This window comes from Limanda limanda, chromosome 13 (genome assembly GCF_963576545.1).
Source record: "Limanda limanda chromosome 13, fLimLim1.1, whole genome shotgun sequence".
Lineage (NCBI taxonomy): Eukaryota > Metazoa > Chordata > Actinopteri > Pleuronectiformes > Pleuronectidae > Limanda > Limanda limanda.
This window is the reverse complement of record NC_083648.1, coordinates 4,887,182-4,913,636: the sequence shown is the minus strand read 5'-3', so window position 1 is coordinate 4,913,636 and position 26,455 is coordinate 4,887,182. Positions and strand designations below refer to the sequence as shown.

The 26,455-nt window shown below is 42.3% G+C and overlaps 1 protein-coding gene and 1 long non-coding RNA gene across 2 annotated transcripts; both read left to right on the top strand.

Annotated features, from left to right (window-relative positions):
- LOC133017484 (uncharacterized) lies at positions 1-773 on the top strand. The gene is made up of 3 exons (XR_009682770.1): positions 1-103; positions 502-545; positions 716-773. It is a non-coding gene; the product is annotated as an uncharacterized LOC133017484 (long non-coding RNA).
- Positions 774-1,845: 1,072 nt separating this feature from the next.
- Positions 1,846-25,718, top strand: LOC133018213 (scavenger receptor cysteine-rich domain-containing group B protein-like). The gene is made up of 7 exons (XM_061084531.1): positions 1,846-1,930; positions 11,323-11,625; positions 18,835-18,852; positions 19,231-19,533; positions 21,043-21,345; positions 23,355-23,657; positions 25,711-25,718. Exons 1-7 carry the CDS (start codon positions 1,846-1,848, stop codon positions 25,716-25,718), a joined length of 1,323 nt encoding a protein of 440 aa, XP_060940514.1.
- Positions 25,719-26,455: the final 737 nt, after the last annotated feature.

Genomic DNA, 26,455 nt, shown 5'->3' with positions numbered 1-26,455 from the left:
CCACCGGGCGCTTTCATCGCCTTTGTCATTATCACTGTCGTTAAGGTTTTGGTGATAATTGCCATACCAGCAGCTTTTGTTGGATATCGAAGAAAAGGAAAACGTACGTCAGAGTAAAAATTCAACTGCAAATACTGTAAATGGAATTCTGGATTTTCACTGTGTCCTTCACTTTATTCACTGATCCACCAACTTTATGGTCATTGACAATATCTGAGATCCTATCCTAGTTTACAGTACTGATCCGAATCAGTATTTAGCATATAGATAATATCATGATGAATGTCTGTGTGTGTAGTTTTATTGTATTATATCTGTCTATCAACAGAATTTCAGGAAAGCAATGCTGTGTTTATGTAAAACCTCTAGGGGTCACCAACATCACAGGAATGACAAAACACACAACACCAAAATGTGATGTGATGTAAATGTAATTCAATTACAAGTCTAAATTAATCTGTGATTTAAAGCCAATGAATATTCTATGTCACCTTCTTGCAGATGCAAGTTTGGACACGGAAAAAACAGTGTACGAAAATGTTCAGGTAAAGTTACGTCATCTTTTCTAACATCTGACCTAGTGAGATTACTTTACTTGTTGCCACAGTCAGTCACACCACTGAAAATAGTGACATACAATCTATGATAAATAAAAGGAAACTACGGAGCCCCCCCTTGGTAGCAAAAGAAGTTTTATTTGACTTTATCTCTCCAGGTCATAAGCGTGAACACCACTTAAGGATCAGAATTCAACCGATGATGCTGCAGCTCCTTCTCCATCTACAGCTTGATCGAAGTTGGGTCCATTAAATCCACTGAGGACGGAGACACGGCTCTGCCTGAACATCTGGAATTATCTTCCACATTCTGCCTTTTGGACGATGTCCAGTATTATTGTTTCTTGCGAGTCATGTGATATTTTCCCTGGGAAGATTTGGGGATTTTTTCGACCAGAACCAGAACCAGGAGCATTTAGAACAGCTCCGCCCACTTTAAAACTGTTATTGTAATATATTTCATGTCTTATTGAAAAAAAGATACCTGATGAATGTTAATATGAATTTTAAATATAATTTTTTTCTTATAGATGTGTTCTTATTCTTTCTAAAGACCTGGTTCAACTCATTTATGTGTTGCAGCGTAAGCAACTTTTCAATGTTTTAAAAGTCCAAAAGCTTGTAATGGTTCATTCATTTGTTCCTTTAAGATAATCTCAATAGAGTTTTGTGTAATTAGATTTTTTATTTTTATACAAATATTTCATTTTTTATTTGATTGTACATTGTGTTAATTTGACCAAATTTCCCTGAAAAACTCAATTAAAATTTAAAATGATTTTGGCTGCTATATTTTATTTTTTATGAGTGTCCAGTATTGATGCACGTACAATAAAGTTCTTACTTCACCCAAGTGCTTTAAAAATACATATTGGGAATTATAAATGTTTTAGTCAAATCAATATCCTGAAATTTACAAAACAAACATATATGCTTCATTAAAAAATATACTAATATTATGACGAGGAATGTTTAACAACCAAAAAAACATTTTAACACAGTCAATATCTATCCATCTATCTAGATTATTTTGTAAGGAAATATGAAGATGCCTATTACCTTTATTCTATTTTTAACCCCACGCTGATCAAATAAATAACTCCCCTCCCACTGCCACCCCCCCAACTCAACTCCTCTTCCCTCGGCCACTGATGGCGACACATTATTTCCAGATCCTCATGTTCTCGCTGCTGACCAGGAGCAGCTGACAGGCTCATGCAGACACTGTGTTCACTCCAACCTGTAAACACATGGCGCGCTGGTTGCTAGGCGACGTCGTGCTTCCCCCATGTTTCAGGAAGCGGCCGTGCACAGCTCTCCCTACTTCCGTTTCCGCTCGTCTCCTGTGGAGGAGCAGGTGTTTTGTCCCCGTGGTCTGTCCCAGCCCGTTGCTCGTTTCTTGTCTCAGTGTTTCATGTGATGGTTTGTTTCTGGTGATTGTTGTTTCATTTAGCTTCTTGTTGAATTATGCATTTATTAAGATAGATGAAAGTTGTGTCTTTTCTACAAGTGAAGCCGTCTCTTGCCTGGTGACGTCAAGAACTTGTGCTGTTGCACCTTTCCTGGAGGTGAAATCCCCCAGGGGGCGCTGTTGCAATACCTCATTTCTGCGAGGCAGTGAGATGTAGGACAGAATTCCTCGTTTTGGCACATTTGACAGAATAAATCCCATCGTTCTTCTCTTTGTCATTTCTCTGCTTCAAGTATATGAAGCCCGAGGTAGACACTCAATTTTTATCACATTTCTTCTTCAGATATAGTTTATTGCTCTGTTCTTGTTGCACTGTGTGACTGTTTCAGCAATGTACTTTGTTTAGAATTTTGTTGTTGATGTTGTTGTCGTTAATTGTTTATTTCATTATTCTATAAATATTAAAATGATAACTATATTCAAATTATGATTCATTGATTGACGATTCAATCAGTAAAACTTCCTTCCATATATCTGTGGTTTTTCAAGTTAAGTTCTACGCTTGAATTTGAATTTAAAATATATAATGAGTGATAACAGACGTGGAAAAACTTTTTAAAAGGTTGTAAAACCAACAAAACTGAATATTAATGTAATGTCCTGTGGCAGCAACTCAGAGAACAGAGAACAAATTGATTAGGAAACTTTACCTTTTATGGACAAAGCTTGATATTAAAACAGAGCTCGGTGACAGGGAGAGAACCTAGAGTGATGCTTCCTGTTAAATGTCAGTGTCTGTCTGTCTGTCTGTCTGTCTCTCTATTTCTTCACGTCCACTGGACATTTTTCGTATGAAAAATGACCTGCTGAAGAAAGTCTAACATTGCTGTGATGGAAATCTGGAGATACAAGAGGCTGGAAACAACAAAGTTATCTACGTGTATATAATAAGGGGCTTTCTGCAGAAAGGATCAACACAACGAGAGACCTAAGGATCTCAGAGTGAAGATGGAGAACAGTCAAGGTCAGGGCTGTCTCTTTGTTCCAAACCAGACTGGTTCCATAGGTGGGGGAAGGAGAGGAATCTAAACACAACAGCTGATTCACATTTGTTTCCTAAGGTGATAAGAAGACATACACTCCTTCCTCTGGTGGGTAATTAAGTCGCAAAAGGCTCTGGCAGTTCTAATGTCATAAACAGTTCAGACCATAAAACAGCTAAAGTCATCAACATTTGTTGCATGTAAATACAAGTCATAAAAGTCTCTTGAGAAGGCTTCAAATACTTACTGTCCAAATACAAAATACTTTTTCAACCTTGCTTAGTTCATTTTCGACTACAGTTGCAGAATCACTTCCTCTTTCACAAGTTTTATTTAAGTTCCAGTAACTTTTATCTTTTCACGGAAGCTTGATTATAAATTCGAGCTTGTCAGGAAACTAAACTTCTCTTTTTTCATTCTCTAATGCAGGGGTCTTCAACGTTTTTCAGGCTAAGGACCCCCAAACAGGTGGAGAGATGGAGCAGGGACCCCCTACTATATATATTGTATAAAATTGTGTTTTATATTAAACTGGGCCTAGTGCCATGTATAAACATAACTACCCTGATATTGTGCATTCAATACTAAGCTATTCAAATATTACACAGGTTCATATATTCATGTTTTTAATTTAAACATGTGCAAGGTACAGGGTGGCCATGCCACTGCCATTTATAAACATACATTGGGTACGGAAAGTATTCAGACCCCTTTAAATGTTTCACTCTGTTTCATTGCAGCCATTTACTTATGACCATGTGATATTTCAGTTTTTCTTTTTTAATAAATTTGCAAAAATGTCTACTTTTCTGTTTTTTTTCTGTCAAGATGGGGTGCTGAGTGTACATTAATGAGAAATAAAACTTTTTGGATTTTTGCAAATTGCTGCAATTAAACAAAGAGTGAAATATTTAAAGGGGTCTGAATACTTTCCGTACCAACTGTACATCTTGCATACAACACTGAGCTATTGAAGTAATTCACAGATTCATGTTTTTATTTTTAACATACATCTAGAAGACACAGTGAATCCTCAAGCTATCTGTGGATGGCACACATACTCCCACATTAGTGAGATGTCGGACCCTGATGGATAGCACACAACTTATCTAATCTTGGATGGATGGAGGTTGTCAGGCAGAGGGTCAAATCAGCCTCACAATATGTTGGATGCATGTTAATGTGTATTGAAAGACATTTAATTCGTGAAAAAAAAAATATATATAAAAAAATAAATAATAATTGTCTAATCAACCAAAGATTTCGCGACCCCCCTACAGTACCTCCGCGGACCCCCTAGGGGTCGCGGATCCCCTGTAGAAGACCTCTGCTCTAATGAATCACATTTTAATTAATCAGACAAATCTATGTTGCTAGAACCGATATATTACAAATTAATATCTAATAATAACATCACAGCAGCAGTGTTAATTTCGTTGACGAAAACTATGACGAAAAAATATTCGTTAACGACCTTTTTCACATGACTAAGACGAGACAAAGACGTAACAAAAACGGAGCTTTGAAAATAAAAACTATGACTAAATCTAAGTCACAACAATTTTTAAAAACATAATCGTATCAGGCCGTCATGAAGTTCCTGGAGCAGCGAGTGTGTGTGTCTGTGAGTGCTTGTGTGTCTGTGTGTGTGCTCCCAGATAGCGTTCCGGTCCCGCTGCTCCGCCCCCTGCCGCCGCGCACTCGCTCAGAGACACAGTGAGATAAGAGCTCGTTCACGTAAAGCAGGCCGGTCACTGACTCACCGGCTGCTTCTTAACTTTGGAAACAGTGAAAACACAGAGTTTCTCTGGTCTCAGCTGCGCAGAAGCTGCATTTGGTTTATTCCGAGCTTCAGTTTCTGTGTCCTCCTCCAGTCTGATCAGCTTTCACTTTTTGTTTTCACATTTCGCCAACTAAAATATATAGGCTGCACATATATGTTTTTATTTATTTCAAAATAGGGTACTTCTTATTTCATACATTTCCCACATATATGGGGATGACTCAAATAGCCCTACAGTTCTGAGTTTAATTTTTTTCCAAGTAGACCTACACTTGCCTGTGTATTTTCTTCTCCTCTTCATAAGCATTTGGTGTTTCCCTTTGTTGTAACAGGTAAAAATAGCAATAAAATGTCAACAGTTTTCTTTATTGTTGTTCTATAATTTCATAAATGCAATAATCTACAGTTTAGTATAGTATAACTTTATATAAAACTTTATTAGCTTTGTTATCAAATATGTTTTGCGGCTCCAGACAAATTTTATTTGGGGGAAGAGGGGGCAAAATGGCTCTTTTGATAGTAAAGGTTGCCAACCCCTGCTATAGACCTATAGGAGGGACATCTAATGGACAACCTAAAGGCCGGCGCATGCTTCTGCCTTTTCAGGGGCCCGCAAGCGTAAGAGCCCTTCCGGGCCCCTTACGTGCTTACGTATCCCTTCTTACGTGCTTACGTGCTTACGTGCGTCGCCCAATTTTTCTAACTAGACGGCAAAGCTCCGCAAGCTTCATGTAGCCGGCAAAGCTGTGATTGGTCTGCTAACTACATAATTTCAGGAGTCGCATTTCTGGTTCATGCCCGGAACCGGCGGAAACCACGGAATATTTAGAAGAACAAATATGGACCAAATAGAAGAGCACATGGCAGAAGAGATCCGAAACTATGACCACTAGTATAACCATCACTGACTGTCGGATTTGTCCGCAGGAAAAAGGCTCTGATGAGCCGCCGCGGCAATCCAAATAAACAGCTCTTTTTCGTGCCACACACTAAGAAGAGCCGACTTCGACAAAAAACATTACTCCGCCTAGTGTTCTTGTGGGGAATTGCTTTGCAACACACGCAACGCTTGGAAAACCATGAATGACAGCGAGTCCTGCGTCACAACTGCGTGAAAAGCCGCAGACGCCGTTGCAGAAGCTTGCGTCGGCCTTAAGTACTGAAAGCTAGACTAGTATGCTGTTGTAGACACAACACAGGGGATCCCTGGGCCTGAGAAGTGAAGATAAGGAGTTTAATTTGGCTATTAAATGTGACTAAAACTAGACTAAAATGTAATTAGTTTTCGTCGACGAAAAATAGACTAAAACTAAGAAGGATAAAAATGACTAAATGTGACTAAACTAATATGCATTTTCGCCTAAAGACTAAGACTAAATCAAAAATAGCTGCCAAAATTAACACTGCACAGCAGTTTAGCAGGTTTTGAATAATCGGGCTGACTGTATATTAAGATGCCTATATCCTATTCTTAACCCTACACTGAAAAATCAAAAACTTCCCCTCCCACTGCCGCCCCCCCAACTCATATCCTCCTCCCTCGGCCCCTGATGTCAACACATTATTTCCAGATGCTCATGTTCTCGCTGCTGACCAGGAGCAGGCGACAGGCTCATGCAGACACTGTGCTCACTCCAACATGTTAACATGGATGATTAAAAACAAACCAAGATGTTCCACACAATCCACCAAGCAGTCTGTACTGGTCGTTAACATTTCCACTGAAACCAGCAGTCAGTTCCTCACATTATCAGAACTTGAACAAGATCAATGTGTTTACTGACAGACCTCGATATGTTCTCTTGTTAGGAGACAATCATTGTTATTCATCTATTGTCATGTTGTGGTTCATGTGGATGACACTCTGAGTATTAGGCCACGCCCACAGAGTTTACACTCCCTCACTGCAGATGTTCATAAACCAGAGGTATTTCCGTGAGGCAGTTTGATTTCACTGAGACGTGTGGATGAGAGATGAGCACCCTGACTGCTGCTGGGCTGATTGAGGTCTGAACTCTGATCCACTTCCTCGTACGACACATTTGACAGAATGCATCCCATCGTTCTTCTATTTGTCATTTCTCTGCTTCACACATATGAAGCCCGAGGTAAACACTCAATTTTTTATCACATTTCTACTTCAAATATAGTTTTATTGCTCTGTTCTTGTTGCACTGTGTGACTGTTTCAGCAATGTACCTTGTTTAGAATTTAGTTTTTGTTGTAAATAATTATTTATTTCATTATTCTATAAATAATAAAATTAAAATTATAAGGTTATCCATTAAGAATAGTGAAATAATTAATGAAAACCATAAAATTATCAATGAAGAATGATACAATCTGTAATTATTACTTATTTTAGAGGGGCACCACCCTGTTTCCAGGGACCAACAGGTCAATCTATAAAAATCAGTCTCATTTGATACATTTTAAATAAATAATCTCAATAGTTAATATTAATGATTATATAATAAACAATGAAGGGTTTTAAGTTCGAGCACAGGCTATCATAATCCAGCTGTATTCACACACATATGCGCAAATAATCACAGACTACAGATACTTTAATTACAAAAGCATTTATTAAAAAGGGGAAATAAAGTTAATGTTATTTAATGATTCATCATTTTAACAAACTCCAATATTTCAAAGATAACAGCATCAGCAGCACTTATCACAATTCAGAACACACATGTAAAATCTATAGTTTATGTATCCCTGTCTGTGTGTGTGTCTACTCTCAAAATGGTGGTGACTACAAACAAAATGGCGGAGCCGCTTTGGAATTTAGAGCCAGAATGGAGGGTGGGTCTAGAGATGAATAATCTTCTATGGCCGCCGGACCACGTGTGAGACACAAAGGATGAGGTAGAACAAAGGATTCTTTGTCCTAGCTTAGCATTGGCGGCAAAATGGCGGCAAGATGCGTTCAGGCCCTCTAAATATAGATTTAACTATGTGACTTGAACTGTATAAATACAGATCGGAACGTGTGTGTAAGCAGGTTCAGGAGAAGAGAGAGAGAGAGAGAGAGAGAGAGAGAGAGAGAGAGAGAGAGAAAATGCAAGGAAAGAACAGAGAAGCTCTTAAAAACACGTCGGAGATAAGTTAACAGTGATTTTTACCACTCAGACCCCAAGCGGACGTTGTGGGCTGATGTTTTGATCGGTACAATCTCTGCAAACTTAAACGGACGTTAACAGTGCGGCCGGAGACGCTTCGTCGCGGCGCTTAAACACTGTAACACACACACGGCCGCCAAACCAGAAACCGGAAGTACCGACTCGTTGCGGCTAAACGATGAAGACACGGAGGTCTTACAAACAAATACACTCAAATAAAGACAAATACGCTAAGTATTAAAACTAGTATCTGCCCAGACAAAATAGCCTCTTACTGTACAACCCTCGCGGTGTGCGTGCGCGTCGGTGCGAATGTGCCGGGAGTTCAGTGAATCACGTGGTCTCTCAAGCGAGGTTACGGTGATTCTCGTGAGGGCCCGGAGCTCGCTGCTGGTGCGGATTCTTCTTGCTCCTCAGCGGAATGAACGAAATCTTTAAGCAGAGTAATGGCTAAAACAAAAGTGGTAGTCGCCTCCTTTAGCGACTGGAACATCTGGTCAGACCTGGAGAGGTCTGGTTGCAACGTCAGTGCTGGAGTAAAAAAAGCTGAAACAAAAGGAGTAATCGCCTCCTTTAGTTACTGGGTTATCTGGTCAGGCCTTGGGAGGTCTAGTTGCAACTTCAGTACAGAAAAATGGCAGCGTTTTCTGTGGGCTAAACAGTTTTGTTCCACCTGAGGAGTTCCTGCCTTCTCAGGAAGTGGTCATGGGCTTCAGTTGGCTCTCAGCCAATGAGATGTCAGTGTTCAAATCTCAGGGAGCGGTTAGAAACACAGTGGGAGGGAGCCCAGGAAATGCTTCCCCCACTAGGAGAGGCTCCAGGCTGTCTAAGGAAGGTGTGAATTAAGAGTGAAAACTGGTTTAACTGGTTTCAGCTTGGCCTTGTAGGCCTCAAGTATTTACAACCCATTGTGTGACGGTCAGCACTCAGGAGTCTCCCCCAACAGCGGTGTGGTCTCTGCTTCCGCGGTTCTGTAGAGCTGTGCAGTTCAGTTGCTTATTGAATCTTAGTTCTTACCTACAGGACATTGAGTCGTCTCTTTAGGTTGGTGACCATTTTAGAAGCACACAGGAAGGTGTTACCCTTTTGGCCAGCTGCCACTTTGGGAGCACTCCGATAAACATAGACATACACACTCGCATACACATCTTTGTTTAGATAGTTTGCCGTTAGTTATTTGTGTTTTCATACTTTTTTATATTCATAATTAATGTTTTTCTTTCACAAATGTTCTTTCATTAATGTTGCATATATGAATTTTGCAAACCTTTACACTGTCAAAAACTCCATAACCTTCACTGTTTATTATATAATCTTTAATAGTAAACATTGAGATTTGGAAGTGAACTAGATCTAAATGAGACTGATCTTTACATTTGATTGTTGGTCCCTGATACCAGGGTGGTGTCCTGTCGTTTATAAATTATAATTAAAAATTTTTTTTATTCTTAATTGATAATAGTACTTTTTTTCATTCATAATTTCATTATTCTTAATTGATAATCGCCCCCTATAGTTTACTGGGTTATTTGGTAAGACCTCGGGAGGTCTAGTTGCAACTTCAGCATCAGGAAAATGGCAGAGTTCTCTGGGAGCACAGCGGTTTTGTTCTACCTGGGGAGTTCCTGCCTCCTCAGGAAGTGGTCATGGGCTCCAGTTGGCTCTCAGTGGGCGGGGATTCGACCTCAGTGGCGATTCAGAGTCACGGTGGGGGTCCCTGAAGGACACCCGAGATGCTCCCCCACCGAGGCGAGGCTCCAGGTCGGCTGAAGAATGTGTGGATTCAGAGTAGAAACTGGTAGAACTGGTTTTAGCTTGGCCAACAGGCCGCAGTTTTATTGCCCCCTTTGTCTGATGATCACTCAGGAGTCTCCCCCCAACAATAACTTTATCACTTTTTAATTAATAATTGTATTATTATTAATAAATTATTCTATTATTTTAATAATCATATTTTATGATTATTAATAATTAGCCAACATCAAGTCTACCTATTATTGCACAACAATACTGTGACTCAAACCACCCTAAGCCTAACCCTAACCATTAAACATTGGTAATAAGGTAAGAACAAGCTCTATAGGAAATACTAGGGATGAGCGAGTACAGCATTATCTGTATCTGTTAACCATATGAATTATCCGTATCCGTACTCGGCGTGGGCGGGGCCTAACCCGGAAATGGGTGTGATTTAACCCGGAAGTGGGCTGGTTCAACATCACTTTCTTTTTTAACTCTAAATTTTTTTTTTTTAATTTTTTTTACATTTATATCCACACCAGGTGTGTGTGTGTGTGTGTTTGTGTGAGTGAGATGCGAGGGACGTTCATGTCTCCCGGAGAAATGAACACTCTGTGTTTTTAGTATAGAAAGACGTGAATTATATTCGTTCACAAGTCATACAGACTGGTTTTGTTATTTTCACTTTACATTTACACTTAAAGTTTAGTGCAGTGTAATTGTTTGCCGTGATAATTAAATGCCAGTGTGATAATAAATGACAATTTCAAACCATACAAACTGTCATGTTGTACTGTATTTAATAGAGGTTTACTTTACTGTAAAGTAAGTGTAAATGTAAAGTGAAAATAACAAAACCAGTCATTATGACTTGTGAACAAATATAATTCACGTCTTTCTATACTAAAAACACAGAGTGTTCATTTCTCCGGGAGACAGTGAACGTCCCTCGCATCTCCAGCGCTCCTCTAGTGAGCCAATGCAGGTCTCGTGAAAAAATTTCCAAAGACTCGTACCCGAAGACCCGGTCGGGAAATGAACGAATCATTTCTGCTTCCTTGACTGAGCCTATGGAACAGTCCCGATGCGCAGTGAACCTGAGTGACTGAGAGACAGAGAGCTGTTCTGTGAGTGAGTGAGCAGAGCCGTGTGTGACGGGAGGAGCGGTGTGACGCTGTGTGAGGATTTTCATTCAGTCTGAGCACAGATAATGACTCCGATTACTCGTATAATACTCGTGATCGGCAAAAGTGCTTTATCCGTACCGGATACTCGTTTCAGCAGAGTATCCGGCTCATCTCTAGGAAATACTCTCGCTGCCCAGACACGTGCGATCAGTTGCAAACATGTCTGCATCCAGGTCACGGCAAGGATCAGCAGCAGGCTGTGTGTCAGTGAAAGAGAGTACAGGAGGTAGATCAGTGCCTGGGGCTTTTTTAACTGGTAGGAATAGACTCATTTCAGAGGGATGTATTTCTTGCTATTTGCTATCATTACATTAGAGCTTACTAGTCTGTCATTTTCTGTTTCAAATGCCAAAGATCTTAACCACACAACCTGAACCTTCTCACCTCACTGAAAGACAGAAATTGCAGTTTTGTTGAGCAAAATGAATCAGAAAGAGAGAGGCCCTGACAGATTTTGCCTGCTTGTGTCTTCAAAGTGCAACTGGCAAATGGAAGCAACAGGTGTGAGGGCAGAGTGGAGGTGCTCTCCTTCGGCGTGTGGGGCACAGTGTGTGACGACGACTGGGACATGGTGAACGCTTACGTGGTGTGTAGGCAGCTGGACTGCGGGATGGCCGTGGAGATCAGCAACAGCTCCAGATTTGGACCAGGCTTGGGGCTCATAGCGCTGGACGACGTGGACTGCAGAGGACATGAAGCAGACCTCAGCCAGTGTGGAAGTCCGGGCTGGGGCATTCACAACTGTCAACACGATGAGGATGTGGGCCTCACCTGCACAGGTAGGGCCTTCATACACCTTTAGTTTGGCTGAGACAGTGTAGAAGTCTATTTAATTTCTTTTACTTCATCTTCTTTTGAAGCATCAATGGTGGGGGCAAATGTTTTGATATTTCTGTGTGTAATTGGTCATAAAAATGTATGACCAGATGATGGAGGTATATAGGACAAGTTAGGAATCACCAAGTTTAGTAGCTCTATAGTGAAGTGTACGCTCTGAACCTGCCTGTTCGCTTGTCCTTTGTTGATGCCCTGGACCTACTTCAGAATTATTCCTTGTCATTAGTGAGTCCTAACCCTGAGTCTAACCCTAACCATCAAACATTTCTACTATATACTGTCACTTTTTATTGTTTTTGTGCACAGATTTTTATAAACAGTCAATGGTGCAGAGTGAAGTTATAAAACTTTGTGTTTATCCTACCTGGTTTATCTGCAATGAAGACTTTAAATCAATGTTTTTGATATATGAAACAGAATTAGCTTTATTACTGTTCACATATGTGGGTAATATATACGTTTGAATGATTAAATTAACTGGTGTTATGTTTTCATATATTGCATGACGGCTATATCAGAGATGTGTCAAGCAAGGTTGTGCTTCTACTTTGATGACAAATGGCGATCCAGTTTATCAGAGGACATAGAAGAAGACATGTTAACTCGGTCCATAGACGTAAGGCACTCTGAATTAAACATACATAACAAGATGGCGTCCTGTGAGTGAACGCTGGCGCGATTAGCTGCCGCTGCTCTCCGGTTGTTTTTAATGATTTTATGATTATCTGCACAGTTTGCAGCACACCATCTACTCTCGGCGAACGTGGTACTGTTGATTCTATCCTGATCTTACTGTCAATATGATCGGTTTTATCAGTATCCTGTTTTAGTCTGTTCAAACGTACCTGTAGCGTGTTGGCTTCTTCTAACCTGCCCACTGCTCCTGCTGTTCGGTGAACAAGGCATCTGCCCATTCGTCGTGTGGATCTACAGACTCGCTGTGGGCTTTGTGCTCTTCTGGACTGTCCTGTCCTTTCTAATGGGACCAGCGTCAACCCTGATCCAATACATGGATGCGGAGCTCCTCCAGTTTCAATTCCTCCGGTCTGCTCCCCCGCCGGTGCTGCACCACTTCCCGGACATCGCTCGCCTTCCCTGTCGGAGGTACTCCCACCGTGGATCCGGAAGAAGCTACCACATCGATGATTCCACTGCTATCGGCTCCTTCTGGTCCTCACCCCGCTGCCGACCTCCGAGAAATGCCCCCAGGAAGGTGGTGTTGTGCAATAGGAGTAGACTTGACGTTGGCTAATTATTAATAATCATGAAATATGATTATTAAAATAATAAAAATTATCTATCAAAAATAATTAAATTATTAATTGAAGATGATCAGTAATCAAATAACAATAAAACCACTAATGAGAAAATAGGAATTATCAATTAGAAAATACAAGCTATCAATTAACAATGATAAGGTTATCAACCAAGAATAATGAAAATAATTTGTCAAAAACAATAAAATTATCAACTTAAGAATAATACTATCTATATTAATAATTGAGAAAGGGGGGCACCACCCTGGTTTCCAGGGACCAACGATGTCAAGCTATAATTATCAGTCTCATAATGATAAATGTCAAATTAATAATGTCAATATTTTAATATTAACGATTACTTAATAAACAGTGAAGGCTTCTAAGTTCGAGCACAGGCAATCATAATCCAGCTGCAATCACACACTTATGCACAAATAATCACAGACTACAGATACTTTAATTACAAAAGTATTTATTAAAAAGGGGAAATAAAGTTATAATGTTATTCAATGATTTATCATTTTAACAAGCTCCGATATTTCAAAGATAAACACAGCAGCAGCACTTATCACAATTCAGAAAATACATGTAAAACCTGCGGTCTACCTATGTATGTCTGTCTCTGTGTGTGTGTGTCTGTGTCAAAGTGTCTCTCTGTGTGTGTGTGTGTCTATGTGTGTGTATGTGAAATAAAGTTAGTGTTATTTAATGATTTATCATTTTAACAAACTCCCATATTTCAAAGATAACAACAGCAGCTTATCACAATTTAGAACACGCATGTAACCTCTGGTCCATCTATGTGTCTCTGTGTGTGTGTATCTGTCTGTGTCTATCCATGTGTGTGTGTGTGTGTGTGTGTGTGTGTGTGTGTGTGTGTGTGAGAGAGAGAAAAAGAAGGGGCGTGGCGATGACGCGGTCACGTAGTGACATCACATCTAAGATGGAGGCCGATCATGATTCGTGGAATCAAGGCCTAAAAACTCTCAAAATGGCGGATTGACTACAAAACAAGATGGCGGAGCCGTTATGAATTTAGAGCCAGAATAGGAGGAGAGAGGGAGAGAAGGCGTGGCAATAATAGACTCAAGATGGTGGTTTAACTTAACGTTATCCAAAATGGAGAATATGTTAATGACACCATGTGGCCGGAGCGCACACTGGTGGTCGTCACATGAATTACACAAAGGAAATTTTAGACAAAGAGAATTCTTATCTCTGCTTGGCTTTGGGGGCCGAATGGTTTCCAGATGTGTTCAGCCTCTCTAAGCATAGATTTAACTATGTGACATGACCTGTATTATAAATACAGATCGGAAGTGTGTATAGGTCGGTTTAGAAGGAGAGAGAGAGAGAGAGAGAGAAAACATGTAAGGAGAGTTCAAAGAAGCTCTTAAAAATACGCCTGAGATGAGTTAACAGGGATTCACCCCTCAGCCCTCAAGCGAGCGTTGTGGGCCGAGGTTCTGATCGGTGAAATCACTGCAGACTCACACAGACGTTAACAGTGCGGGCGGAGGCGCTTCTCGCGGCCCTATTTACTGCAACACAAAACATTGCGATCAAACCGGAAACCGGAAGTAGCGGCTCGGAGTAGTGGCCGGCTAAAACAATGGAACACGGAGGTTCCCTCAACAAAATACACTCAAGTATTAAATCAATACGCTACGTATTAAAACTAACATCTGCCCAGACAACATAAGCCTCTTACTGTGACCGTGATTTCGTGGGTTCCATGCGCATCGGCGCGAATCTCCCGGAGGTTCAGTGAATAGCTTGAAGTCTCTCAGGCGGGCTCTCGTGAGCACCGCAGCTGGGCCGGAGCCGATCCGTCGTGCTCCGTGGCGAGATGAGGTTTCGTCTTCTTCTGCAGCAGCGGAGCTCGTGGTCACTCACAGGAACGTGCGGCTGCTTGTAGCCGTTGTAGATCGTGTGGAGAAAGAATAAAAGTAAAGTCCGTGTGGAAAAGGAAACAGTCTGAGATCGTCCAGCGAGCACTTTCCTGTTTGGTCTTTCAAAGTTAAAACAGGAAAAGTCCTTTTCAAAATAAAACCGTCGACTAAGATAAAAGAATAAATGAATGAAATGAATTGAAATGAATAAAACAAAACGTCTTATCGCCTCCATTAGCTTACTGGGTCGACTATGAAGACCCCCGGGGGGGGTCTAGTGGCGACGTCAGCATCGGAGGAAAAGAGGACAAAGAGAAAGTAGTTCCCTCCTTAAGTTGCTGGGTTAACTGGTGAGACCCCGGGGGGGGGGGTCTCGTTGTCACATCAGCATCGGAGGAAAAGAGAGAGATTTCTGGGAGGTCAGCAGTCTTGTACCCCTGAGAGGAGGCCGGCCTCCTTGGAGGGGGGGTCAGGGGTCAGTGTGGCCTTCGGCCAATTGAAAGGTCAGAAGTCAAGTCTCAGGGAGCGGCTTACAGTGGTGGACCCAGGAAGTGATTTTCTCTCACATGGAGATGAGATCTCCATGCTGGAATTTTTATCTGAGGGGTTACCCGAGCCTGGCCTAAGGTTTTACGACTCTTTGTTCTAAGTCAGATCACTGGGCCTTGCCCAACAGTGGACCACAACGCGTTAGCTAGCCTAGCCAGGTCGGCCAACGCTGGCTTCTCCAACAAACACAGTGACATCAATCATGGATTATTTAACATCCGCTCCCTCACCCACAAGGGACAACTGTTACAGGACTTCCTCCTCGACCGCAATTATGATTTTCTTTGTCTTACGGAGACAGGGCAGCAACCCAATGACTTTTCTCAGCTGAATGAGTCTACTCCACCTGGGTTTGTTACACTTCTCAACCCGTCTCACCGGCAGAGAAGGTGGTCTCGCGATAATTCACCACAAGACCCTGGAAGTTTCGTCTGTCACTGTGCCAGTGTTCCAGTCATTTGAATCTGTCACTCTACAAAATGAATGGACCCACTCCAACTGTCTTAGTCAACATTTACCGTCCACCTAAACCTAATAAGGATTTCATTGATGAATTCACCACATTTCTTACCCACATCTGCTCACTCTCATCCAATATAATTGTTCTGGTAATCTCAATATTCACATGGACAACATTAATAATGCTTTCAATAAGGAGTTCACTTTCTTGCCTGGACAGTTTTGGCCTCCAACAATATATTGATTTCCCTACCCACTCTAAAGGTCATATTTTGGACTTGGTCTGTTGCTCAGGTGTCACTCCTTTTAACTGTTCTGCTGTCGATCTCCCCATCTCTGATCACATGCTTGTTTCGTTTAAATTGACTTTAACACTATCCAAAACCAAACAGTCACATGTTATGTCCTTCCGTAACATAAAAAACATTAATTTAGCCAATTTCAGAACAGGCATTGACAATTTTCCCACCATCAGTTACCCATGCACCCCGGATCATCTGGTTTCTCTCTACAATAATGGTCTCCAAACTCTGCTGAACTCACTTGCTCCCCTCAAAACTCGGACTGTCTCATTCACCCACCCTGCCCCTTGGTTCTCCTCTCACCTACGTCAGCTGAAAGCCAAGGGACGTCAGCTGGAGCGGCTTTCCAGAAGATCTGGACTCCCTATCCACAATCAGATGTATCATGCCCACATCATCAAATACAAAGACGCCCTCTCCTCAGCCAAATCCCAACCCTTCACAGATAAAATCACTGCTGGTGCTGGGAACACTAGGGCCCTGTTCTCAGTGGTCAACAACACACTGCGCAAATAGCTACTATCCACCAGCAACTGACCCCTCACATGTCTAACTGTCCAACCCCCTCTAGTTCTCCATTCCCCCCTCCCTGTACCACTTTCATGCTTCCAACTCCCCTCTGCCGCAGAGTTATCGGATGCCATCCGGAAATCCAAATCATCCACCTGCCAACGCGACCCCCTGCCATCCTCCCTGGTTATAGCCTGCCTTCCTTCTCTGCTGCCCCTGATAACTGCCATTTTCCACTCTTCCATGACCTCTGGTTCTGTCCCATCGTCTCTTAAATCTGCTGCAGTGACACCGACGCTGAAAAAACCTGGTTCAGACCCCAACAACTTCAATAACCTTCGTCCCATCTCCAAACTGCCATTTCTCTCAAAAATCCTGGAAAAGGAAGTGGCATCACAGGTCCATGCTCATCTCTCCAACAATAACCTCTGCAAACAGTTCCAATCCGGTTTTCGCCCCCGCCACAGCACAGAAACAGCCCTCCTCAAAATCACAAATGACCTCCTGATGGCAGCTGACTCTGGACTATTATCCATCCTCATCCTTCTCGACCTGAGTGCGGCTTTTGACACCATATTCCACTCCACCCTCCTTGACAGACTAGCCTCAATTGGCATAACTGACACACCCCTAGACTGGTTCCGCTCATATCTACATGGCCGTACCCAGTTAGTCCAGTTAAAATCATTCACATCCCACCCATCCCCCCTCTCCTCTGGTGTTCCCCAGGGCTCTGTCCTTGGGCCTATCCTATTCATCATCTACCTCCTCCCACTTGGACTGATCCTCCGTAAATTCAACATTCATTTCCACTGTTACGCGGACGACACCCAACTCTACGTTTCCTCCAAACCCACTTCCACCTTCCCACCCTCCTCCCTCTGTGCCCGTTTACAGGAAATCAAATCCTGGTTTTCCTCCAATTTCCTCAAACTGAACAGTGAAAAAACTGAGGCAGTCCTGATTGGCTCTAAGCACACCCTCACCAAACAGCCCAGTTTCACCCTCACCATAGACAACTCCTCGGTTTCCTCCTCTCCTCAGGTTAAGAGCCTGAGTGTCGTCCTCGACAGCACCCTATCATTCCATACCCACATCAACAACACCATCCGGTCCGCCTACTTCCACATCCGCAATATCAACCGCCTCCGCCCCTCACTCACTCCCAACACCCCCGTATACCTGGTTCACTCCCTTGTCACTCCCCGCCTGGATTACTGCAATTCCCTTCTCTTTGGTCTCCCACACAAACTCCTCCATAAACTTCAACTGGTACAAAATGCTGCTGCCCGGATCGTCACTAGAACACCATCCATCAGTCACATCACCCCCGTTCTACATCAACTCCACTGGCTTCCTATTAAACACCGCATTGACTATAAAATCCTCCGCCAAACATTTTAGGCCATCCACAACCTCGCTCCTCCATACCTCTCTGACCTCCTCCATATCAATGTCCCTACCCGGTCTCTCAGGTCTGCCTCCTCCATCAGCCTGACCGTCCCCCGAGCCCATCTGTCCACCATGGGATCTAGAGCCTTCGGCCGCTCTGCCCCTCACCTCTGGAACTCCCTCCCCCCTAACATCAGGAACATTGACCCAAATTCAATCGCTCTTTTTAAATCTAACATCGAAACCCACCTGTTTCGGCAGGCGTATAAATTTTAATGTTCCTGTCTGCTGAAATTGTTGTTCTGCTGCTGCTCTGCTTTGTGCATTTCAAAAATTTGATTTAACTGTATTGTTGACTGTTGTACGGCGACCTTGAGTATCTTGAAAGGCCCCTTATGAATAAAATGTATTATTAATATTATCATTACTTCCTTGGACCATCAACAATACACACTCCAAGTGTGCTTCAAATACAGACAGATGTTTGTGGATCTATAAGTAGTAGTTCATGTTCCTTCCCTTTCCTTGCTGCTAACATTGGCTAAAATTAAAAGGAACAAGTTAGATATTCTGTTGTAACTGGTGAAGTGAACAGTCTGAACAGGCTTCCTGTTGTGGCTTCGCTCTGTGTCTAGTGTTGCAGGAAAATAGATCAAGTAGATATAGAGTAACTATAGAAGGCCAAGATCCTCCTTTCAACAAATAATTTGGTCATAATCTCCCTCTCTCTCCCTCTCTCCCATATCCCCTCCTCCCTCTTGATTCAACCAATGGCGTGCACACTTCAGCAGAGACACCGTTTCAAGGTAAGAACGAGCTCTAAAGGAAAAACTCAATCTGCCCAGACACGTGCGATCAGTCGCAGACATGTCTGCATCCAGGTCACGGCAAGGATCAGTAGCAGGCTGTGTGTCAGTGAAAGAGAGAACAGGAGGTAGATCAGTGCCTGAGGCTTTTTTAACTGGTAGGAATAGACTGATTTCAGAGGGATGTATTTCTTGCTATTTGCTATCATTACATTAGAACTTACTAGTCTGTCATTTTCGGTTTCAAATGCCGAAGATCTTAACCACACAACCTGAACCTCCTCACCTCACTGAAAGACAGAAATTGCAGTTTTGTTGAGCAAAATGAATCAGAAAGAGAGAGGCCCTGACAGATTTTGCCTGCTCGTGTCTTCAAAGTGCAATTGGTGAATGGAAGCAACAGGTGTGAGGGCAGAGTGGAGGTGCTCTCCTCCGGCGTGTGGGGCACAGTGTGTGACGACGACTGGGACATGGTGAACGCTAACGTGGTGTGTAGGCAGCTGGACTGCGGGATGGCCGTGGAGATCAGCAACAGCTCCAGATTTGGACCAGGCTTGGGGCTCATAGCGCTGGACGACGTGGACTGCAGAGGACATGAAGCAGACCTCAGCCAGTGCAGGAGTCTGGGCTGGGGCATTCACAACTGTCACCACGATGAGGATGTGAGCCTCATCTGCAGAGGTAGGGCCTTCATACACCTTTAGTTTGGTTGAGACAGTGTAGAAGTCTATTTCATTTCATCTACTTCATCTTCTTTTTTCTTTTTTGGTGCTGCCTGAAGCATCAATGGTGGGGGCAAATGTTTTGATATTTCTGTGTGTAATTGGTCATAAAAATGTATGACCAGATGATGGAGGTATAGAGCAGAAGTCAGGAATCACCAAGTTTAGTAGCTCTATAGAGCAGTGTTCACTCTGAACCTGCCTGTTCGCTTGTCCTTTGTTGATGCCCTGGACCTACTTCAGAATTATTCCTTGTCATTAGTGAGTCCTAACCCTGAGTCTAACCCTAACCATCAAACATTTCTACTATATACTGTCACTTTTTATTGTTTTTGTGCACAGATTTTTATAAACAGTCAATGGTGCAGAGTGTAGTTATAAAACTTTGTGTTTATCCTACCTGGTTTATCTGCAATGAAGACTTTAAGTCAATGTTTTTGATATATGAAACAGAATTAGCTTCATTACTGTTCACATGTGTGGGTAATATATACGTTTGAATGATTCAATTAACTGGTGTTATGTTTTCATATATTGCATGCCGGATTAATCAGAAGATGTGTCAAGCAACGTTGTGCTTCTACTTTGATGACAAATTGCCATCCAGTTTATCCGAGGACATAGAAGAAGACATGTTAACTCGGTCCATAGACTTAAGGCACTCTGAATTAAACACTGCACTTCCTTGGACCATCAACAATACACACTCCAAGTGTGAAATTGAAAAGATGTACAGTTTTTGAGATATGTGCTTTAAATACAGACAGATGTTTGTGGATTTATAATTAGTTGTTCATGTTCCCTCCCTTTCCTTGCTGCTAGCATTGGCTAAAATTAAAAGGAACAAGTTAGCATATTCTGTTGTAACTGGTGAAGTGAACAGTCTGAACAGTCCTCCTGTTGTGGCTTCGCTCTGTGTCTAGTGTTGCAGGAAAATAGATCAAGCAGATATAGAGTAACTATAGAAGGCCAAGATCCTCCTTTGAACAAATAATTTGGCCATAATCTTTCTCTCCCTCTCTCCCATATCCCCTCCTCCCTCTTGATTCAACCAATGGCGTGCACACTTCAGCAGAGACACCGTTTCAAGGTAAGAACGAGCTCTAAAGGAAAAACTCAATCTGCCCAGACACGTGCGATCAGTCGCAGACATGTCTGCATCCAGGTCACGGCAAGGATCAGTAGCAGGCTGTGTGTCAGTGAAAGAGAGAACAGGAGGTAGATCAGTGCCTGGGGCTTTTTTAACTGGTAGGAATAGAGTCATTTCAGAGGGATGTAATTCTTGCTATTTGCTATCATTACATTAGAGCTTACTAGTCTGTCATTTTCTGTTTCAAATGCCGAAGATCTTAACCACACAACCTGAACCTCCTCTCCTCACTGAAAGACAGAAATTGCAGTTTTGTTGAGCAAAATTAATCAGAAAGAGAGAGGCCCTGACAGATTTTGCCTGCTCGTGTCTTCAAAGTGCAACTGGCGAATGGAAGCAACAGGTGTGAGGGCAGAGTGGAGGTGCTCTCCTCCGGCGTGTGGGGCACAGTGTGTGACGACGACTGGGACATGGTGAACTCTAACGTGGTGTGTAGGCAGCTGGACTGCGGGATGGCCGTGGAGATCAGCCACAGCTCCAGATTTGGACCAGGCTTGGGGCTCATAGCGCTGGACGACGTGGACTGCAGAGGACATGAAGCAGACCTCAACCAGTGTGGAAGTCAGGGCTGGGGCATTCACAACTGTAACCACAGTGAGGATGTGGGCCTCACCTGCAGAGGTAGGGCCTTCATACACCTTTAGTTTGGCTGAGACAAAAGTCCATTTAATTTCATTTACTTTATCTTCTTTTCTTGTTTTTTAGTGCTGCCTGAAGCATCAATGGTGGAGGCAAATGTTTTGATATTTCTGTGTGTAATTGGTCATAAAAATGTATGACCAGATGATGGAGGTGTAGAGGAGAAGTTAGGAATCACCAAGTTTAGTAGCTCTATAGAGCAGTGTTCGCTCTGAACCTGCCTGTTCGCTTGTCCTTTGTTGATGCCCTGGACCTACTTCAGAATTATTCCTTGTCATTAGTGAGTCCTAACCCTGAGTCTAACCCTAACCATCAAACATTTCTACTATATACTGTCACTTTTGATTGTTTTTGTGCACAGATTTTTATAAACAGTCAATGGTGCAGAGTGAAGTTACAAAACTTTGTGTTTATCCTACCTGGTTTATCTGCAATGAAGACTTTAAGTCAATGTTTTTGATATATGAAACAGAATTAGCTTTATTACTGTTCACGCGTGTGTGTAATATATACGTTTGAATGATTCAATTAACTGGTGTTATGTTTTTATATATTGCATGCCGGCTATATCAGAGATGTGTCAAGCAACGTTGTGCTTCAACTTTGAAGACAAATTGCCATCCAGTTTATCCGAGGACATAGAAGAAGACATTTTAACTCGGTCCATAGACTTAAGGCACTCTGAATTAAACACTGCACTTCCTTGGACCATCAACAATATGGCCGCCTGCATCCGCTTCAAAACATTAGTACTTGCGTACCATGCTGTGAACGGATATGGTCCTGTCTACATCCAAGACATGGTCAAACGTTACACCCCAGCCCGTTCACTCCGCTCTGCTTCGGCCAATCGGCTCGTTGCTCCTTCACTCCGAGCTAAACACTCATCAAAATCACGACTGTTTGCTGTCCTGGCTCCTAAATGGTGGAATGAGCTCCCCATCGCAACCGGTATCAGAAAGTTTACACATCTTTCGCCGCAAACTAAAAACATACCTCTTCCGACTATACCTTGAATAAAAAAAAAAAAATTGCTAACAATTTTTGAAACTTACAATTTAGTAGCACTTAAATGGCACTTACTTATAGCATTTTATAGTCTTGCTTTATTTTTGAAGAAATTTTACTTTCTTGATCCTTGTTGTTCTTGGTTTGTACCCTCGGGGTTCAATGCACTTATTGTAAGTCGCTTTGGATAAAAGCGTCAGCTAAATGAAATGTAATAAAAAAAAGTAATAATAACAATACACACTCCATGTGTGAAATTGAAAAGATGTACAGTTTTTGAGATATGTGCTTCAAATACAGTACAGTAGTTGTTCATGTTCCCTCCCTTTCCTTGCTGCTAACATGGCCTAAATTTAAAAGGAACAAGTTAGCATATTCTGTTGTAACTGGTGAAGTGAACAGTCTGAACAGGCCTCCTGTTGTGGCTTCGCTCTGTGTCTTGTGTTGCAGGAAAATAGATATAGTAGACATAGAGAATATATAGGAGGCCAAGATCCTCCTTTCAACAAATAATTTGGCCATACTCTCTCTCTCTCTCCCATATCCACTCCTCCCTCTGGATTCAACCAATGGCGTGCACACCTCAGCAGAGACACCATTTCAAGGTAAGAACAAGCTCTATAGGAAAAACTCAATCTGCCCAGACACGTGCGATCAGTCGCAAACATGTCTGCATCCAGGTCACGGCAAGGATCAGTAGCAGGCTGTGTGTCAGTGAAAGAGAGTACAGGAGGTAGATCAGTGCCTGGGGCTTTTTTAACTTGTAAGAATAGACTCATTTCAGAGGGATGTATTTCTTGCTATTTGCTATCATTACATTAGAGCTTAATAGTCTGTCATTTTCTGTTTCATTTGCCGAAGATCTTAACCACACAACCTGAACCTCCTCACCTCACTGAAAGACAGAAATTGCAGTTTTGTTGAGAAAAATTAATCAGAAAGAGAGAGGCCCTGACAGATTTTGCCTGCTCGTGTCTTCAAAGTGCAACTAGCGAATGGACGCAACAGGTGTGAGGGCAGAGTGGAGGTGCTCTCCTTCGGCGTGTGGGGCACAGTGTGTGACGACGGATGGGACATGGTGGACGCTAACGTGGTCTGTAGGCAGCTGGACTGCGGAGTGGCCGTGGAGATAGGCGACAGCTCCAGATTTGGACCAGGCTTGGGGCTCATAGCGCTGGACGAGGTTGACTGCAAAGGACATGAAGCAGACCTCAGCCAGTGTGGAAGTCCGGGCTGGGGCATTCACAACTGTCAACACGATGAGGATGTGGGCGTCACCTGCACAGGTAAGGCCTTCATACACCTTTAAGTGGACTTTAGCTGGACTGCGGGGTGGCCGTGGAGATTGAACATTGGGAACATTTAATGTAAATTGAATGATAGTTGTAAAACAAAGCTTATTTCCTGTTGCCAGTATGCAGCGCTATGACCCTGAGGAAATATTGACATATAGACCTTTTCAGGCTTGGAGTCTGATCATGAGACAGAAGTTTGGTGATGATAGGACAATGCACAGTGGAGTTATGACAACATAATCTCCTTTGGCTGAAGGATGAACCTTCGCCGTAGCTAAATGTTTACACGGTTTGAGCAAATGTCCCAATTCTGAGAGAGAGAGAGACGTCACCTTTGCAAGACATAAAGATTCCTTTAATCTTTGACCACTGACACCGTCACTGCAGTAGTGAAGTTGTTTATTTACAGCTGTTGTGCAATAGGAGTAGACTTGACGTTGGCTAATTATTAATAATCATGAAATATGATTATTAAAATAATAAAAGATTATTTATTAAAAATAATTAAAAAAAATGATAAGGCCATAACTTATCATAGAGGGGCACCAACCTGGTTACAGGGACCAACGAGTCAAACTATAATTATCAGTCTCATAATGATAAATGTCAAATCAATAATCTCAATATTTTAATATTAATGATTATTTAATAAATAATGAAGGCTTTGAGTTCGAGCACAGGCTATCATAATCCAGCTGCAATCACATACATATGCACAAATAATCACAGACTACAGATACTTTAATTACAAAAGCATTTATTAAAAAGGGGAAATAAAGTTATAATGTTATTCAATGATTCATCATTTTAACAAGCTCCGATATTTCAAAGATAAACACAGCAGCAGCACTTATCACAATTCAGAAAATACATGTAAAACCTGCGGTCTACCTATGTCTGTCTGTGTGTGTGTGTGTCAATGTGTCTCTCTATGTGTATGTGTGTATCTATGTGTGTGTATGTGTGAAATATAGTTAATGCTATTTAATGATTCATCATTTTAACAAACTCCCATATTTCAAAGATAACAACGGCAGCAGCTTATCACAATTAGAACACACATGTATGCATCTATGTGTCTCTGTGCGTGTGTGTATCTGTCTGTGTCTATCAATGTGTCTCTGTGTCTGTGTGTGTGTGGGTGTGTGTGTGAGAGAGCGAGAGAGAGAGAAAAAGAAGGGGGCGTGGCGATGACGCAGTCACGTGGTGACGTCACATCTAAGATGGCGGCCGATCATGATTCGTGGAATCAAGGCCTAAAAACTCTCAAAATGGTTGTGACTACAAAACAAGATGGCGGAGCCGTTATGAATTTAGAGCCAGAATGGAGGGCGGGTCTAGAGATGAATAATCTCCAATGGCCGCCGGACCACGTGTGAGACACAAGGAGGAGGCAGAACAAAAGGGTTCTTTGTTCTAGCTTAGTTTCGGCTTCAAAATGGCGGCCAGATGCGTTCAGGCCCTTTAAATATAGATTTAACTATGTTACATGAACTGTATTCTAAATACAGATCGGAACGGGTGTAACAGGTTCAGGAGAAGAGAGAGAGAAAACATGCAAGGAGAGTTCAAAGAAGCTCTTAAAACACGCCGGAGATAGGTTAACAGTGATTTAATCACTGCAGACTAACACGGACGTAAACAGCGCGGCCTGAGGCTTCCCTCGCGGCGCTTAAGCACTGTAAACACACGGAACCCGGAAATGAACCAGAAGTAGCCGGATCGTCGTGGCTAAACAATGAGACACGGAGGTCCCGCAAACAAATACACTCAAATATTAAACAATACGCTACGTATCTGCCCAGACAATCAAGTCTCTTACTGTACAACCCTCGCGGTGTGCCTGCGCCTCGGCGCGAATGTGCCGGGGGCCAGTGAATCACGTGGTCTCTCTCTCGAGCGGAGCTCCGGAGCTCGGCCGTTGGACCGGAAAAGGGAGCGAATTCCTCGTGCTCCTTGACGGAATGAAACTTCGTCTTTCTTCTGTAACAGCGGAGACCGTGCTGTTTTACAGGAACGAAGTGGATTGTCTCTTACTCCTCAGCGGGATGAACGTCGCGCTTCTGCAGGGAACGGCTTTGTGGAAGCCGTTTGTAGATCGTTGGAAAAAGAAAAAGTCTGTGGAAGTGTCCCTCCAGCGTGTGCACTTCCTGTTTCGGTCTTTCAAGTTAAAACAGCAAAAAGTCCTATCAAAATAAAACGTCGACTGAGATAAAAGAAGAAATGAAACGACTTCAAATAAAATGATATTAAACAAACGTCTAATCGCCTCCTTAGTTACTGAGTCGCGTGGTCGGCCTCGGAAGGTCTGTTTGCAACTTGAGTAGGGTGGAAAAGAGACAAGATCTGAGGGGTCTCAGCTGTTTTGTAGTACCTGAGAGGTCCAGCCTCTTCAGGAAGTGGTCATGGGTCTCAGTGGGCTCTCAGCCAATGAGAATGTCAGGGTTCCGACCTTAGTGGGCGGGGATTCGACCTCAGTGGGCGTTTCAGAGTCTCGTTTGGGTTTTTGTAGAGCGGCCTGCAAGCAGCTGTTTTACTTTGTTTTATAGAAGGCTGTGTTCAAACTTAAGTTCATTTTTAAATATTAAATATTTCCCAACATTTAAAGACTAGATAAAGACTTTCTCCTTTAATTGGTTTAAAATGCTGCTGCTTTGATTATATCTACGACAAATTCTCAACTTTACTCTATTTAAAAGAAAAAAATCCTTTTATCTCTGTTTTAATTATTGTTAAATTCCTTTGTAACACTTTTAACTTTGGTAAGAAAAGTTCTGTACATATTATTT